Consider the following 17465-nt stretch of genomic DNA (forward strand, 5'->3'; position numbering starts at 1 on the left):
ACCTATTATTATTATTATTATAAAAATTAGTTAATAAATTGGCATTATTTAAGTTAAGCCTTTTCATTTAAACAATATGGCCACATCAAATTAGCGCAGTATATAATAAGTAATTTGTTTAGCTCGACAAAAGTCATTTAAAAATTGCAAGTGGAGGAGGAGGACAAATCTTGTGAAAATCTAGATTTCAGTTTAAAGAATTTTTGTATGTTTGATTTGTCACACCCTCTTAAAATTACAGGCTGATGGATGAAAAACTTACCATTTTTATTTCAGTAAGGTGCCTAGTCATTTAAAATAAAATACCTATATAATTTTTACAAACTATCTGGTATTTCATGTGTACCTTTTGAGGTCTAATAATAAGATGCCTGTAATAATGTATTATGATGGGACTCTTTAAACAAACGTAGACAAGTTAGATCCCAAAAGTTTTAATGCATATACTGGGGTGCTAATCTAATATATAAATTAGTGGTTTTATTTGTATTCTGTTTGCTCTTGCTTTAAAAGTTTAAGGGGAAAGAAGAAGTTCTTTGGTACTCAAATTGCTGAATCTAGGCAACAGTTAGCAAAAAAAAAAAAATAATAATAAAAAAATCATCACATTCAATACTGAAATGCCTGTTTTAAATTAAAACCAGGACATGACATTTCACACAGAATTGCCAACACAAGTATATGAAGATATTAAATAATAGTGCTCAATAAAAAGGATGCTTTCCCACAACCTTCACTCATTCCATAGAAACTGGTGGATATACACACCTTAAGTATTGAGCAAAAGGAAATAAGAGATTAGAACAACCTGTAAAATAGTAAAAATGATCACTATATCTATAAGTCATGAAGAGAACAGACTTGGTTTGTTGCACAAAGTACAGTGACATTCCTTTTAAAAGTGGAGGGGGGACTTTTAGCACTTATGTGAATTAGTGTACTCTATGGCGGGATACAGACCACCCAAAAAGGTTTGCTCCGTGAGGGAGCCGCAACGGCCAAATCGTGCAGCTCTGGTGCGGAACGAAAAGAAGCTGCAAAAAGTGGGTTCTTCTTGCGGTACCTTGGTGACGCCACAATGCACCAATGCCGCACTTGTGGCTTCACAAAGGCACCAGGACATGCGGACGCTACGTCTGTCATGTGTGTACAGGGCGCCGCCATTTTGACACCCGTCACGTGCTAGGGGTGAGGCCAATATGGATGGTGCGTCCTTGGCTTACCCCTAGCACGTGACGGGGGCGCCGCAAAGGCCCGTCTAAATCGGGCCTGAATTTTCAAAACATTTGTCAGTGGGCAAATTCCAGTTAATGAAAATAAAGCTATACCAACTGCAATTATTCTGAATATTCTACGGATATAAAGTCTTCTCCATCACTCTACTCCCTTTATTACTCATTAATCTTCTCAACAAGATACTTTAGTTTGTTCTTTTTATTTTGGAAGGATTTAAATTGCCTTTTAAATGACTACAAAATGTAATCTGGACCCATTAACAGTATGCTTAGATATAAATCTAACACTAACACTACTGGCACTTTGTAAATAACATAATGAAATGCAATATCCTTTATGGATTGATTCCTGTAACATACATGCAATATGCATAAACAATATCATTTCAAGAATAATTAAGGAATCATGGCATAAAAATTCCCAGAAAAATTGATGGTCAAATCATATGTACAGAAGGTGTATACCTAAGGCCTGATGCGCAAAAGTAGTGTAAAAATTTACAGTCATGGTCAACCTACATTTATAAATTGGTCCTTCATTATATACCAGTCAAAAAGCTTTGTATAGAATCCACTGCTTAGGCATCATGCCAAAATCCAGGAGAAAATGAAAAGAAATACTTTTAAGCACATGCAGAAGCCATGAACATTGTGGTATTCAAAAGCACATTGATTTATAACCAATATTTACATAATATGGAAAATATAAAACCTTTCATTTTTAATTACAGTTTCTTAGGAGATTACATTTTATTGGCTTCTGAACAAACTATCAATTTGTTGACTATAAGTGAAAGTGGCTTCAGTTGAGAAAAAAGTGACAAAATCAGGCTTGAACATTTCTTAAGTTTCATGATGTAAACATTTTAAGTAGCAGCCACCACGATTTCTTTGCACCAAATAGCATATGGTCATAAAGTCATTTTTTTCTTACATATTGAGAGATATGAGATGTGAGGCTTTAAACTTAGTACAGTAATGTTGACTTCATATGTTCCAGTGATAGGGGTTTTTTCATCCAATTGTTTATTCTCAAATCCCATCAATAGTCTTGAACAGGAGCTAGTTCTGGTACAAGATTTACTGTTATATTTGTATACAATCTGTTGACAAGAATAGTTGGTATATATAACAGATTATTCAATCCATCAATATACTGGCGTTCTCTGGAATATCTTAACAGTTTATATCTGTGAGGGGAAAAGTAAGGAAAGTTAGCAAAAGATATATAGCATTATGTTTAATTAGATACAATAAAACAGATAATTTTCAATTTGAAAATAAGCCTGTGAGTATTCTGACTGTTTATATACTTTTTAAAAAGATACAGAAAACTACCTCTACAGATGAATTCTAATTATCTAACACAAGGATTTTCATGAATGCAATCCTATATGTGTCTACCTGGATGTACAACACCCTGGGTTCAGTGGAGCTTACATCTGCATAAGTGGATCTAGAAATGCAGGCTAAAAATGGGAATATGGAATACAAAATGAGCCAATGACTGTTTAGTTTTTATTTTTATCTCTTAAAAAAGTCAAAGGTAACATGAAATATAACTCAAAGGGTTTAGGAAAATTTCAGCATCACTGTCCAACATAGTTATGCCTTAGCATACTACTATGATCTATTAAATTCAATATTAATTAGTTCTTCCATTTAAATTACAAGCACACTTGAAATGTTATTATAAACATAAAAACCACTTCCATATGAGAACAACTTGGTAATCTCAGGCACCTGTACCAATTGATGCCATCCCTAGTGATGCCACTGCTTACAGGATTCTTGTTGTGAGTATAGAAGTAGGGGGTACATCATGTTGAGCTCACTGAAAAAAAGCTAGAATACAAGTGTAAACAATAACAACTTACATCAAACATTTGAAGCATTGTAACATTTGAACCACAAACCTACTGGAGGCTGTGGCCTGAAACAGACAGGCCAAAAGCACTGGCTTTGGGCCATGGTGGGGTATGGTGTTTATATGAGGCACAGGCTGAATGTGACTGGAAGCTGTGCAGATACCATGCCAACCCAGAAGAGCCAGCATGAAAAGGAGCAGTAAAACTGCTCCTGCTGGTGGCTAGGTTTAGGACTGCAGTGACAGCCCACCAGGGCCGGCTAATCTATATAGGCGAACTAGGCAGCTGCCTAAGGTGGCAAAATTTAGGGGAGATGAAGTGGCTTTTGGGGGGATATAATTTTTTGTGTAATTAAACAATATTAAAGTGAAAACTCATTACAGCAAACGACATAAAAGCAAACTATCATATGACAGTTTCTTTGTACAGTGCCCATGCCCCCCCCCATGTCTGTGGTACAGTTTTTGATTGGCTTTTTGACTAATTCTCAATACTATGACAAGAGATTGGAACCTAAGTTTTATGTCATGTTTAGCTTTAACAAACAAAACAGCAGAAATCAAGGGGTGAAAATAATTATGAGGGGTTGCCAAAATATTTCTCGCCTAGGGTAGCCAAATACCTATAGCCGGTCCTGCAGCCCACTTCAAAAGCAGGCCTCTTCAGTCACTGCAGTCCTGGCCCAATCTGGCCCCTCCTTTAGCCCCATTTGCATGACCCTTGAGTCTCTACTTTAATTGGGGGGGGGGGACAATTTTGCAAAAGGGAAGCAGTGAAGAGTGAAATGTTACACTGCTCATGCAAACAGGTCAGCTGTTTTGTTTGGTTGCTGTTAAGTCAAAATTGTCTGATTCAAATGCTAAAAAAAAACATGATTAATCATGAGTTTTAGTGAAACTGTTCCAACATAAACAAAAACAACTAGTGTTTATGCATTGCACCATTCACTCATGTTCAATTTGCGGTCTACTAGGACTCCTAGATACTTTTCACACATAGTCTCATTCAGCCATCCTATATCTGTGCATTTCATTTTTCTGCCCTAAGTGCTGTACCTTACATTTCTCTGTGTTGAAATTCATTTTGTTAGCTTTGTACTAGGTTTCTAATCTATTAGGGTCATTTTGAATTTTCATCCTATGCTCTGAGGTATTAGCTACTTCTCCTAATTTGGTGTCATCTGCAAATTTGATAAGTATGCCCCCAATTCTGTCATCCAAGTCATTGATAAAGATGTTGAATAGCACTGGGCCCAGGACAGAACCCTGTGGGACCCCACTGGTCACTTCTCTCCAGGATGAAAAGGAGCCATTGTTGAACACCCTTTGGGTTCGGCTGGTCAACCAATTACAAAGCCATGTATCATTTTACTAGCTTGTTTGCAAGAATGTCATGGGGAACCTTGTCAAAGGCCTTACTTGAAATCAAGATATGCTATATCCACAGCATTCCCTTCATTTACCAAGCTGGTAATTCTATCAAAAAAAGAGATCAGATTTGTCTGACTTGACTTGTTTCTCTGAAACCCATGTTGACTTTTTATGATTATGGCATTCCCTTCTAAATGTTCACAGACTCTCTGTTGAATGATCTGCTCTAGAATCTTTCCTGGTATTGATTTCAGACTAACTGGACTTTAATTGTTAGGATTATCTCCCCCCTCCTTTTTTTTTTTTAAGATGGGAACAACGTTTGTCCTCCTCCAGTCTGCTGGGACTTCTCCCGTTCTCCAGGAGTTTTCCAAGATTATTGTCATTGGCTCCGATATTACAATTGCCAATTCTTTTAATATCCTTGGATGTAGTTCATCCGGTCCTGGAGACTTATATGGTGGACCCTGTTTGGTTGGGGTTTAGTTCCAGGACCCCCCATGGATACCAAAATCCATGGATGCTCAAGTCCCATTAAATACAATGGCATAGTAAAATTGTGTCCCTTATATAAAATGGCAAAATCAAGGTTTGCTTATTGGAATTTGTATATTTTTAAAATATTTTAAAACCATGGATGCTTGAATCCGTGGATAAAAAATCTGTGGATATGGAGGGCTCACTGTATTCACACTAAAAATGAAAATTTCTGTTAGTCATTTCATACATGTTTCTTACCGTCCTAGGAACTGAACTTCTCCTCTGTGGTGATGAGGAATAGATTTGTACTTCCCTAGTTCTCCTTCTGGTCTTGTTACATTGTATCCTACGTAGTGAACCCTACAACACAAATAATTGTCTTATATAAGAAAATTTAAGTTTGCACGAATTTTGACATAAGAACTCTATGGTTGCAATCTTATAAGGTTTTATGACAAATGGGTCAAAATCTTGTGTAGGCAAACAATGGCCCGTTACAGACAGGCCTTAAACTACAGACTCAGTCGGTACTAGGGTTAAAAAGGGGCGTCGCTTCCGGACGCCCCTAACCCTAGTACGGACTGAGTCCGTACAAAATGGCGGCACCCCTGCCACATGGGGGCCGCCATGACGACGTCACAAACGCGCCGCCTCCAAACGTGCGCCCTTTCGGCAGAGCAGGAAGGAGCTCTGAAACAGAGCTCCTTCCTGGTTTGTGTTGCTGGCGCAGCCGTGTGAAGGCTGCACCAGCGATGCAAATCAGAAAGGGGCCGAGCGGCCCCTTTCTGAGAGTCCCCGCCACCGTTGGGGTGTCCTTGGGGCTTGAAGCACCAAGGACACCTCTTTCCAGGCCGTGGGGAAGTGGCCTTTTGCCGCTTCCCCGCGGCCTGGAAAGCGGCGGATCGGGGCCTCAGAGGCTGCCGTTTTGGCAGCTGAAGCCCCGATCCGGCGGGAAAAGGGACGGTTACAGGCCGCCCCAAATGGGTGGTCTGTAACATGCCTATATTTGACATTTCTAGTTAAAACCATTTGCAGGACTTGACAGTATAGATTATTTTCAATGGGACACAGCTCAACCCTATAGCTATGCAGAAAAAAATCAGCCATCAATGCATCCCCCCTACTTGAACACACAACTGTGCAGAATCTCTATATGTTGCAGACCACTGCAAGAGATATATGTCTTGATTTTGTTTTTAAACTATTGTACAAGGAGTAGAAGAAACTTTGGATCACTTGTTTATTTGATGCAACAGCACTTGCTCTCAAACTACACTTAAATTCATATAATTATTTATGATACACTGAAGGAGAACCCAGGGCCAAAACCTCTAGCAAAAATTCTTAACATTTTCAAATTAACACAGCAGCACAAAATGGGAAAAATAGCTAGCCAGTGGATACACTCAGAAGACTAAAGGAGTTTCCCAACATGCTGACACTGGTTACATTATGTGGACCCAAGGGCACTTTTCAAAACATGAGTAGACAAGGATGTTCTTTACATATTATAGATATGTTGCTGCTTAACTAATGGAAATTGCATCGATTGTATTACAAGATTATTACACAGTTCAAAACTGTCTTTCTTTAAACCTGCAGAAAAGAAAAAGTGTGAGTATCATTAACCAGACTGCCTATTTAAAAAATGTTGAAGAGAAAATCTTCAGACATAGAAACGTTGTCTGAATGGTAGTAGTTAACATAATGCAAAATGCCTTTTCAAAAATTTCTGGTTTCTAGTTTCAAATTCATTCATCTTCCATAGATACCTTCAAAACTAGATAAACCTTCACCAGAGTGCTAAAATAGATACAGAGCTTTGCAAAGTTAGGGGCTGTACAGACAGCCGCTAAAGGGCAACGGGACACTGCCAAGCTAGATTGGGGCCATGACAACTGCACAGCAAGGCTCCAATCTGGCCTTTCCATGGCACAAAAAGGAGCCACAAAAAACAGCTTCTTTTTGTGCCACAGAAAGGGTGCCATAGCTGCCGGTGCCGTGGCTTTTCGTTGCTCCTTTGGTGCAGTGTGTGTACATGCTGCACCAAGGAGTGCCATGATGCCTTCCACCATACAGTGGGTGCACAACGTCACGCTGACACAGGGGCAGAGTCGGGGCGTGCAGTTGCCACGCCCCCCACTCCACCCTGATGCCGTCATTTATCACTGATCTGTACAGCCTTTTATAATCCTCTTTGTCTTTTCTCCAATTTGGTGTGTCACAGTCTGGAATGAAAATTGATTCAACCAGGATTATCATCACTTGAGGTACACAAGATGCTTAACACTGTAAACATCCGTAACTGTAGCTTTAATGTCATTTCCATTTAGGAGTTCATTATATTTATTTCATGAACACTTACCTGTTCCAAAGGTCATCATCTTCTCCACCCCATCCCCAGAAAGCATTTGGAAATCCATTGATTTTTTTGAATTGTTCTACTGTTAGTCCACTTACACCACCAAAGAATTCATTGTATGGAAGACTGAAAATTAGAGGAGGCAGTATATTTAGTACATTTCAAGAAGTATAAATGTCTTCCCCCAAGAACTTCCACATCTTTGTTATAGTAGTAACATTGTTAACAACTTTGTATTTACATTTTAGTACTTAATTTCTATGAGAAAATACAATTTATACCCACCATTTTTCACATAGTTGTGGATGAGAAATTTAATTGATTTAGCTGTTTCCCATCCTATGTTATATATTCCTAACTGCAAAGCACGGGGGGGGGGGGGGGGGGACAGACGGACATTCAGCAATAACATCCCACACATTGTAACATGGATTTCTTACTTACATGTACATATATTTGTCCAGTTTTGCCGCAAAGTGACGTGGCATCTCTCCACAACCATAATAATTTCGATCATTTTCAGGTAAGTGATCCACATCATGAAAGATTACACAGTCCCAATCACCATCCTTCATGGCTTCTTTGAAGCCAATGTTAAAAAGCATTGCTCGGTTAAAAGGCTGAGCTCCAGTCTTAACAGAACAGGAAAACAGTGGAAGATAATATTTGAAAAGGAGAACTAGCACTAATTAATTATCTAGCTTGGTCTGTCTTCTGACATAATGTCAAAAAGTCGACAGTGATGGAAAGATTTGATTGGAACCAAACTGAGTCATACTAGTAGACCCACTGAAAGTAAAGAGACTTTAATTGTCACCAAATTGTCCTATTAATTTCAGTGGCTCTAGTCAAGTATGACTAAGAGGCAAAAGAGGCGGGTAAGAAGGAATGGCCGGAAGCTGCCCCAGTCTGCCCATTTCAGGCCTTTATCTATGCATCCAATCCACAGTTTACTACACTCCTGATAACAAGAGAGACTGAAGTGAAACAATATTCTAAGGACCTTATCACACAGAGGCTTACTGTGGGCAAAACGTGCCTGAAGTGTTCCTGAAGTGTGAAGGAGGGATAGCCAGTCACATTTCTTAATCATCATTGAGGAATCCCACTTCTCTCCTGTTGTCAAAGTGTTCATGGAGCAGCCATTTACCCCAAAATGGTTGCTCCATGAATACTTTGACAACGGGAGAGAAGCAGGACAGCTATCCTACATTAACGCTTCAGGAACATTTTGCTGGCATTCTAGCAACGGTAAGTGCCTCCTTTTGAAAGAGTCCTAAGACAGCACTTATCAAATGCACTTTGAGTATTATTAATATTATCTTTATGTGTAAAAGGGAAAGTAATATTGCTAAATACATTTGACACAACCCACACAGCCAGCCTCCTATTAGAATTATAAAGGAGTCGGTGATCTTCTGAAGCAAAAATTAATAATACATTCCTGCATAACAGGGGGTTGGACTGGATGGCCCTTGTGGTCTCTTCCACCTCCATGATTCTATGATTTTATGTTTAATTATATTTTGTTAAAGATTCAGTTTAAAGAAGAATCATAAGGGAGTTTTCCCTGTGCATTGCAAGCATATGATTTCCTGAAACCTCTATTTATCAGAAATACACAGCACTTTGTTGAACTTTAACCCACCAACATCTATACAATGATAAATCTGCATTAGTTTTAATATATATATATATAAAGTACCTTACCTGCTCAACAACATAAAAAGCAAATTCCAGCCTCTGTTTTTGTAACACTGGTATCAAGTGTCGAAAAAATATTGGAAGATGTTCATGGCGATTACGGAAAGGGATTAGTATTGCAACCTTTAAAAACAGAAAGCCTGGTAAAACCTAACATGACAGTAGTGATGAGTTATAGGAATTAATTTCAAAGGCTAAACAAAGAAACTGAACAGTACTTGATTTGTTTTTTATCTGTGTTAGATATGCAAGAATTTATGTCTATTTTTAGTGAAGCTGTTTGCATGCTTACTAAAACTGAAGAAATTACATCTCTAATGCCTTATCTAGATATAAAAATTGGGTACAAACTTTCAAAACAATAAGATGAGGAAGTAGATTTACTACATGGAAATTATAGTGGTTTTTTGGGGGGGGGGGTTGGGGCTGGAGGAGTTTATTCCTGATGTTTCAGCAGCATCTATGGCTGGTGAAATGTCAAGAATAAACTCTTCCAGAACATGGACACATAGCCTGAAAACGCCACAAAAAACTATGGATTCCAGTTACGAAAGCCTTCAACTTTACACGGAAATTATTTTTGATGTCAAGATACCTGCAACTGGCTTTTAGATTCTAGAGGCCTTTACAAATCACAGTGGAATCATAATATCTTAATTGTAATGTTGGGAAAACTTTATCAACTACTGCTGCTGTTTGCCACATTTTGTTTTGTTACTCACCAAACGTCTGTCTACTATGGAAAAATCTACCAGCAGCACTGCTACAGCAGCATAGCTCTAGCCTCACAGGAACACACAATCCAACTACCACAGAAAGGCAGTGAACTTCTGATAGTTGGTTAAAACCATACTGGGCTTTACTGGCCTCTTTATCTCTTGTCTGATGCAGATAAGGACCGAAGAATATGTCAGACAGAAAAAGAACCCCTGAAAGCCACCTCCCTGCCTCAGGACATATGCCTAATACTAAATTTACAGTACACCAATACTTTGGTAAATGTCAAGATCATGGATGAGGCATGCTTAACTGTTGCCATGTTTAATTGCTATGTTTGGGTACATGTGTGTTAATATGGGATGATGGTTATGGTCGAATGACCTTTTACAGGCCAAGGCTAATGGCCTTTACTCTGTTCTCATCCTTCTCGATTTGTCTGCAGCCTTTGACACCGTTGATCACTGTCTTCTAATTGACATACTCTCTGACCTTGAGTTCTCAGACTCTGTTCTTGACTGGTTTAGATCTTACTTGTTTGGCAGATCTTTTGCAGTAGTTGCAGGGGGTCTGACTTCATCTCCTGTCCCCTTATCTGTTGGAGTTCCTCAGGGCTCTGTTCTGGGTCCCCTTCTGTTTTCTCTCTACACACTGTCCTTAGGAAAACTCATCAGCTCTTTTGGTTTTTCCTACCATCTGTATGCCGATGACACCCAGTTGTATCTTTCCACCCCTGACCTTTCTCCAAGGCTTGAACAGCAAGTTTCGTCTTGCCTCACAGCTGTCTCGCAGTGGATGTGCCATCGGCGTTTGAAGCTCAACATGTCCAAGATGGAGCTTCTTGTCTTTCCTCCTAAGCCCACCCTTCAACACTCCTTTTCTGTCTCTGTGGACAACATTTCTATTCAACCAGTCCAGCAAGCCCGCAGTCTTGGTTTTATCTTTGACTCTTCTCTGTCGTGTATCCCTCAGATCCAGACCACAGCCAAGGCTTGTAGATTCTTTGTGTACAATATTGCCAAAATCCAACCTTATCTCTCCGCCTCTACTGCCAAGATCCTGGTACATGCCCCAGTGATCTCACGACTGGATTACTGTAACATCCTCCTGGCTGGGCTTCCTCTTTCTCACCTCCGTCCTTTAATCTCTGTCCAGCATTCAGCTACACGCATTATCACTTCCACCCACCGCTCTGACCACATCTCTCCTGTGTTGGCATCCCTTCACTGGCTCCCCCTCCCTTTCCGCATTCAGTATAAGCTCCTGCTGTCGACTGGCCCCTCCTTACTTATCAGACCTTCTTTCTCCTCACCTTCCCACTCAGGCCCTCCATTCTGGTAGTCAAGGTCTGCTGTCTCAGCCCAGGATTTCCTCTGCCCCATCTTGGATTCACCCCTTTTCACTCGCTGCCCCTCACTCCTGGAACCTTCTTCCCCCACAAGCAAGAGCCATCACTTCTTTAACCAGCTTCAAAACGGAGTTGAAAACCATCCTGTTCAGAGAAGCCTTCCCAGGCATTGCATAATTGTCGCTTACTATTTGATGTTCTTTTGGTGCCTGTTTACCGAACCATTTCCTGTATTGCTATGTACTGTATATGTATTATCCTACTTGAGAGTATGTATTTTCCCTGGAAGAAGATTAACCATCCATCATGAAGCCAAGCCCTCCCTCCAGTCCATCTGCCTTGGTCCAGGCCTCGGAGGTAGAGAGGAACTGCTGGACCTCTTACCCTTTCCCTCCACCACCCCCTTCTCCTTCTGTGTCATGTCTTTTTAGATTGTAAGCCTGAGGGGCAGGGAACCGTCTAACTAAAAAGATTGTATGTACAGTGCTTCATAAATAAAGGTTAATAATAATAATAATAATAATAATAATAATAATAATAATAATAATAATAATATTGGTGATGATGGGAAAAGAGAAGACTGTGTATCACTTAGGATCATGACCAAATTTGTGGGGAGGAAGTATGTGTTGTAAACTACCAAGGTTGTTTGAGTGGGAAAACTGACACTTGGTATTGAGAAAAGAAGCAGGGGGTGAAACCTGGGAAAACAACATATTTTCACTTGCTGACAAATAATGTGAGGGCTTTCCTAATAAGTGAACTATCTGAATCTTAAGTAAACTGTGTAACTCATCTGTCTATTCTTCCCTGCCTATCTTTCTGCCTAATGTCTTAAATGTTTTTAATGTTTTTATACTATTACTGTTTAATTCTGTTTTAGTACTGGGAATGGGAGGGGGTTAGTTTAAGATTTGATTTTTTTAAACTCTATTATAACTTGATGCATTTTACTGTTGTAACCCACCCAGATTCTTTATGATTGGGTGGGCTAGAAATAAATCATCATCATCATCATCATCATTATCTGAAAAAAAATTATTCAGTTCTGACAACACCAATGTACTGTGATCTATTCTGTTTGCTGAATAAAGGTTTTCTGAACCTACTGAAGGCTTGGGAGTGGAGTTAGCCTCTACATTACATTTGTCACTGAAAGATGCCCTATTCCATCAAACCATGGGATTAATAATAATAATAATAATAATAATAATAAATTTTATTTATATACCACTTTTCCACAGATCAAAGCGGCGTACAGACAATTAAAACCATACAGACATTTCATAAAAGGATAAAATCCCATAATAAAACCATACAATTACAGAACTCTAAGCACAATCATTCGCCTTCAAGGGTAAGCAGGGAATCGATGGCAACAGAGTAGATAACTTCATTCTTCAGGGGGGAAGGCTTGACAAAAAAGAAGAGTTTTAAGCCTCTTTTTGAATGTTTCTAGGGGGGTTGTCAGACGGAGCTCCTCGGGTAGATCATTCCACATCTGTGGGGCCACCACTGAAAAGGCCATCTGGGATGTGGCAACATATTTGGAAGGTGGAATTACCAGTAAGTTCTTCCCAGATGTTGATAGCAAGCACTTCTGACCGTCGCATCTACTTGAGATGTCAACTGCAGAGACAAGTCCAGAAGTACTCCTAAACTGTGAACTTCATCCTTCAGGACAAAAAACCAATAAGGACAACTTTTCGAGAAGTGGCATGCTAGCTGTGGAATTATCTTCGTAAAATAGTCTACATGCCTTTTTTTTTCCTTCCAAAAGCAGTTTGAAAATGGCTCTATTTAGTACTACTTTTCTATGAGCCAAACTATATATGACAGTGACAGCTATAGTTGCTGCATACTCATCTAGCCCAACAAGCCATGAAGAAAGATAGGAATAGTCAATCACACACAAAGACATACAAATAAAATAAAATAAAATAAAAATGTAACTGTCCTGTAGTATCTAGTTTTATTTAAAGTCAGTTATAATATTATTGGTGGCTGATGAACTAAATAACAAATTGAACACTTCTGGGATTGTTACTGATACTTTAGAAATGTTGTATATATTAGATGTGTGAAAATAATTCATAATGAGTTTGGATGGAAAAATAGAATATAATTAATGCATACATACATGCTAGAAATGTTCTGTAATATTTTGAAGATATATTTCAATATATATATGCACATCGTCTAAAATATCTCTGGATTCTTACAATTTTTTGCAACAGGTCAGTAGAAAAATTAAAATAACACTTCACCTTCCAGCGTGGTTTACAGTCTTTTGGCTTCCAGTGACCACCTGGTTCAATGTCTAAATCTTTTGAAAACATCTGCTGAATTTCTTCCAAACTAATTTCGGTCATATTGGCATCAATAAAGCCTCCTAAGTAGGAAGATGTAAAGTATTAATTCTGATTTCAATTTCTGACCATAATTAAAACTACGACTGTACAAGTTCCCTCCTATTTTGTTTCAAACCTAATTTGGATTTGTTCCTGACCCAATCTGATTCAGTTTCAAATCTGCAAAACAGCCCAGCAGAGAGAATTAGAGGACCACAGAGACTATCTGGGGCAGGGGGCAGACGAAGCTGCTGGTTCTACTGCTGCTTCTACCTCTGCCTTCCAAGCAGCTTCTAAGAAGAAGAGCCCTCCTTCCAGTCCATCTGATGCCATTTTGCCATGGAGGGAGAGATGCAGGCCCAGCTCCATCAGGCCTGGCCTAGATTAAGAAACTGAGCCCTCCCCTCCAGTCCATCTGCCTTGGTCCAGGCCTCAGAAGGAGATAAAAACTGCTGGACCTGATCCCCTTCCCCACCACCATTCCCTTCTCCTTTTCTGTCGTGTCTTTTTAAATTGTAAGCCTGAGGGCAGGGACCCGTCTTATTAAAAATAATAATACAGTAATTGTAAGCCGTTCTGAGAGCCTTTAGGGCTGAAGGGCGGGGTATAAATACCATAAATAAATAAATAATTTAATATCTGTCTTTTAAAAAAACATAAGGATTATTTGTTTTTTAAAAGTATGTGTGAGTTTGCTTTGCTTTCTGTGTGAGTGCTCAGTCAGTTGAGTGTTCAGTCCAACCAGTTCAAGGTGCTTTCTGAACTCTGTCAACAGCATCATCCTTCCTTCTTCTCTGCCCTGAGACTCAAGTAGCTTACAGAAAATGTCCTTTCCTGTATTCCCATCCAATGTACCTGTGAGATAGCGGGACGCAAAAAGGGACTTCTCCAGAAGATCTCAAAATATGTGCTTTTGATTTTATTGTTTTCTCTTTTTTATATGCTGTTACCCGCCTTGGTACAACACAGAGAGAGGCGGGTTATAAATAAATACTATTATTATTATTATTATTATTATTATTATTATTATTATTAGGTCTTTCAGATCACCTAGACCTACATCATATAGGGCTTTATAGGACCACACATCATAGCAAATACTTTGAATTCTGCCCCAAAACAGACTAGTGAAGTGCTGCAATAAGGGAGATGTGTGCTGCATTTCTTTGGACCAGTTGAAGTTTCTGAGCATTCTTTAAAAGCAGTCCCATGCAGAGTGCATTATAGTAATGCATACTGTAAGTGTCTGTGAGATATATGTGTGCTGCCTGTACAATAAGAGACTAATGGTGTGTGTGTGTATGTGAAGCTAGAAGCCAGAAAGAATTTCAAGCCACTATACTGCTTATACACCATGTCCCCCCAGCACCCCAAAGCCAGTGTTTTTAGAAAATTATACTATGTTTTAATGGTCAGTAAAGAAGACTCAGGCCACTTCCCAACTACCATGCCCATGAAGAGGAGATTGGAAACTTTTTCTTCTGTTTCCAAGTTAAGCACAGTTTCAAGCCTCCTGGATGTATTTAAAGATATTAAGAAATGCATTCAGATATCCAGCTGAGAAAACTGGTGTGAACTTAAAGACCTTCTTAAAAAGAAAAAAAAAAGTTACCTTTTCTTTCTTCTCTGCTTTTCCCCCCTTAGGAGAATTTTAGGTATACAAATTATATCACTACAGATGGAATTAATTTTAATTACCGTAATCTTGTTTTAGTTATTATATTGAAGAACTTCATTTCAAAACAATTTGAAATAGACAAACAATTTAAACTTACTCATGTAGGGCAACTTTTCTGGACAAGGTAGGCAAGGAGAATAAGTGAAATTTTCAGGAAGATACATCACAGTTTGAGCAAGATTAGCACTTGTATTGTTGCCTTCAGGAAAATCTTAATAGAAAAAAATTCAAGAAATTGTGTTCAGCTACAGTATTTATATAACAAAGGATGCAGTGGCTCAGTGATTAAGGTAACTAAGGGGTTATACAGATCACCTCTTTAATGGCTGAATTGGGGCCGCGGCCACTTCATGCCATGGCCCTGATCTGGCCTCTGGAGAGTGCAAAAAGTGGCTCTTTTTTGCACCCTCCAAGGGGCTCCATAGCCACAGCGGTGCAGCTTTATGATGACCCTTCGGTGCTGCATCATGTGGATGCAGCACTGGAGGGGCATCATTTTGCTGTGCACTGTGTGGACTGGTGCACACCAAAATGGCACCCTGGGGGCGGGGTTAGGGCATGAAGTATGTGCACACTGCACCCTAACTCCTCCCACAGGCTGGCACAAAGTGCCAGCCTGTATTGGGTCTCAGACTCTGACAATCACAAGGTCAGCAAGTAAAGGTCTAAGCAACACATGATGGAGTTAGCTCCCATTACTAGTTCCAGCTTCTACCAACCTAGCAGTTCGAAGGCATGTAAAACTGCAAATAGATAAACAGGCACCACTTTGGTTGGAAGGCAACAGCATTCCATGCAGTCATGCTTGCCATGCAATTATGGAGTCATCTTTGACAATGCTAGCTCCCTCGACTTACTAACAGAGATGAGCACCACCCCCTACAGTCAGACCTGACTTGACAAAGGGGAAACCTTTACCTTTATTTGTATAATAATTGAAATGAAGTCTGCCCAACTAAGCCTTGACATAACCACATAATATTTCATGTACATTAATTATCTGGTTCTGGCCCAAAATAATCTTTAGAGATTTCATCTAGTGTTCTGTTAGTCTAAGTCAGAAAGGGTCAAAGTACAAAGATCCAAATGTTATTGAACGGCAAGTCCCATCAGCCATCAGGCATCATAATCAATACTGAGGGATTCTGAGATTTTCACTTTGTGTACTCCTAATCTAGATTCATTAATAAAACTGTATGACATTGCTTTTTAAAAACATAAAAGTATCACAGTCTTACCTGTGCCATTGAGGGTAGTATTTTTATTAGTGTACAATCTGATCATATGTCCTATTGTCTTCACATTTTCTTTCAACATTATACCTCGTGCCTGTACCATAAATAAATAGGTGTTTGCTGTTGAAAGAGAGGGAATTCAAAATTAGCTTCAATCTGAATTTAAAACTGAATGTGCAAAGTTTCAATGATAATCAGATGAACCAACTCATCATTCTATTTTTACGAAATAACAGCACAATTAAATAAAATTAAAGCACAAAATGGAGGTACTTGTGAGATTCTAAGGGACCATTCACACTACCATATAGCCTGGTTTCCACCTCAGTTTAAAAGTGGCAAGTTCCCACTGGCGTCGGGTTTTCCATACTGGGATCTGGGGCTTGCACACCTGATCCAGGGCAAATGTCCCTCAGTGCGGGATATTTGAAACTGGGGTTTCCCCCGTGTCTTTTTGGAAAAACCAGAACCAAGCCAATGTGAACTTGTCCCCGGTCATCATCGGGTCATTTGGGGGGAGGTATCAAGGTCAGAAGGTGGCCAGTGGGCGGAACATGCCTTCCCTCTGCCTCTACTGTTTGTTTGGTTGATTGGGGTTTTTTTGACAGCTTATGTGAATGCTGGTGCTTTTACGTGAATGATTGTGCTACATATGTGTGTATAGGAAGGGAACCTTGCTTTGGGGGGGGGTAAAATCCCAGGGAAGGAGATCTGGCTTTGGGGGCATTGGGCTAGGACTGGGAGCGAAGGGGAGGCGAGAGGCTGGATGCGGAGGATGGGCAAGGGCATTGGGCTTGGAGTGAAGGGGAGGCTGCATCGTGAGGGAAGGCAATCCCAAAGTAGGAGAGCGAGGTTTGGGGGCTAAGGGAGAGGGAATCCCCAGGGAAGGAGAAGGAGTTTTGAGGGCTAAGGAAGAGGGAATCCCTAGGGAAGGAGAGCGAGGTTTGGGGGCTAAGGAAGAGGGAATCCCCAGGGAAGGAGAAGGAGGTTTGGGGGCTAAGGAAGAAGGACTCCCCAGGGAAGGAGAGCAAGGTTTGGGGGCTAAGGAAGAAGGACTCCCCAGGGAAGGAGAGCGAGGTTTGGGGGCTAAGGAAGAGGGAATCCCCAGGGAAGGAGA

The 17465-nt window shown here is 39.9% G+C and overlaps 1 protein-coding gene across 1 annotated transcript in view; it reads right to left on the bottom strand.

Annotated features, from left to right (window-relative positions):
- B4GALT6 (beta-1,4-galactosyltransferase 6) overlaps positions 1-17465 on the bottom strand; it is a 25371-nt gene continuing 7906 nt past the window's right edge. Inside the window, exons 2-9 of the mRNA XM_042466404.1 lie at positions 16352-16468; positions 15211-15324; positions 13352-13476; positions 9026-9142; positions 7760-7947; positions 7319-7441; positions 5212-5313; positions 1-2425 (exon numbers count right to left, since the gene is read on the bottom strand). Of these exons, the coding sequence (XP_042322338.1) occupies positions 2278-2425; positions 5212-5313; positions 7319-7441; positions 7760-7947; positions 9026-9142; positions 13352-13476; positions 15211-15324; positions 16352-16468 (1034 nt within the window). The 3' untranslated portion in view covers positions 1-2277. The remainder of the gene's footprint in view (positions 2426-5211; positions 5314-7318; positions 7442-7759; positions 7948-9025; positions 9143-13351; positions 13477-15210; positions 15325-16351; positions 16469-17465) is intronic.

This window comes from Sceloporus undulatus, chromosome 4 (assembly GCF_019175285.1).
Source record: "Sceloporus undulatus isolate JIND9_A2432 ecotype Alabama chromosome 4, SceUnd_v1.1, whole genome shotgun sequence".
Lineage (NCBI taxonomy): Eukaryota > Metazoa > Chordata > Lepidosauria > Squamata > Phrynosomatidae > Sceloporus > Sceloporus undulatus.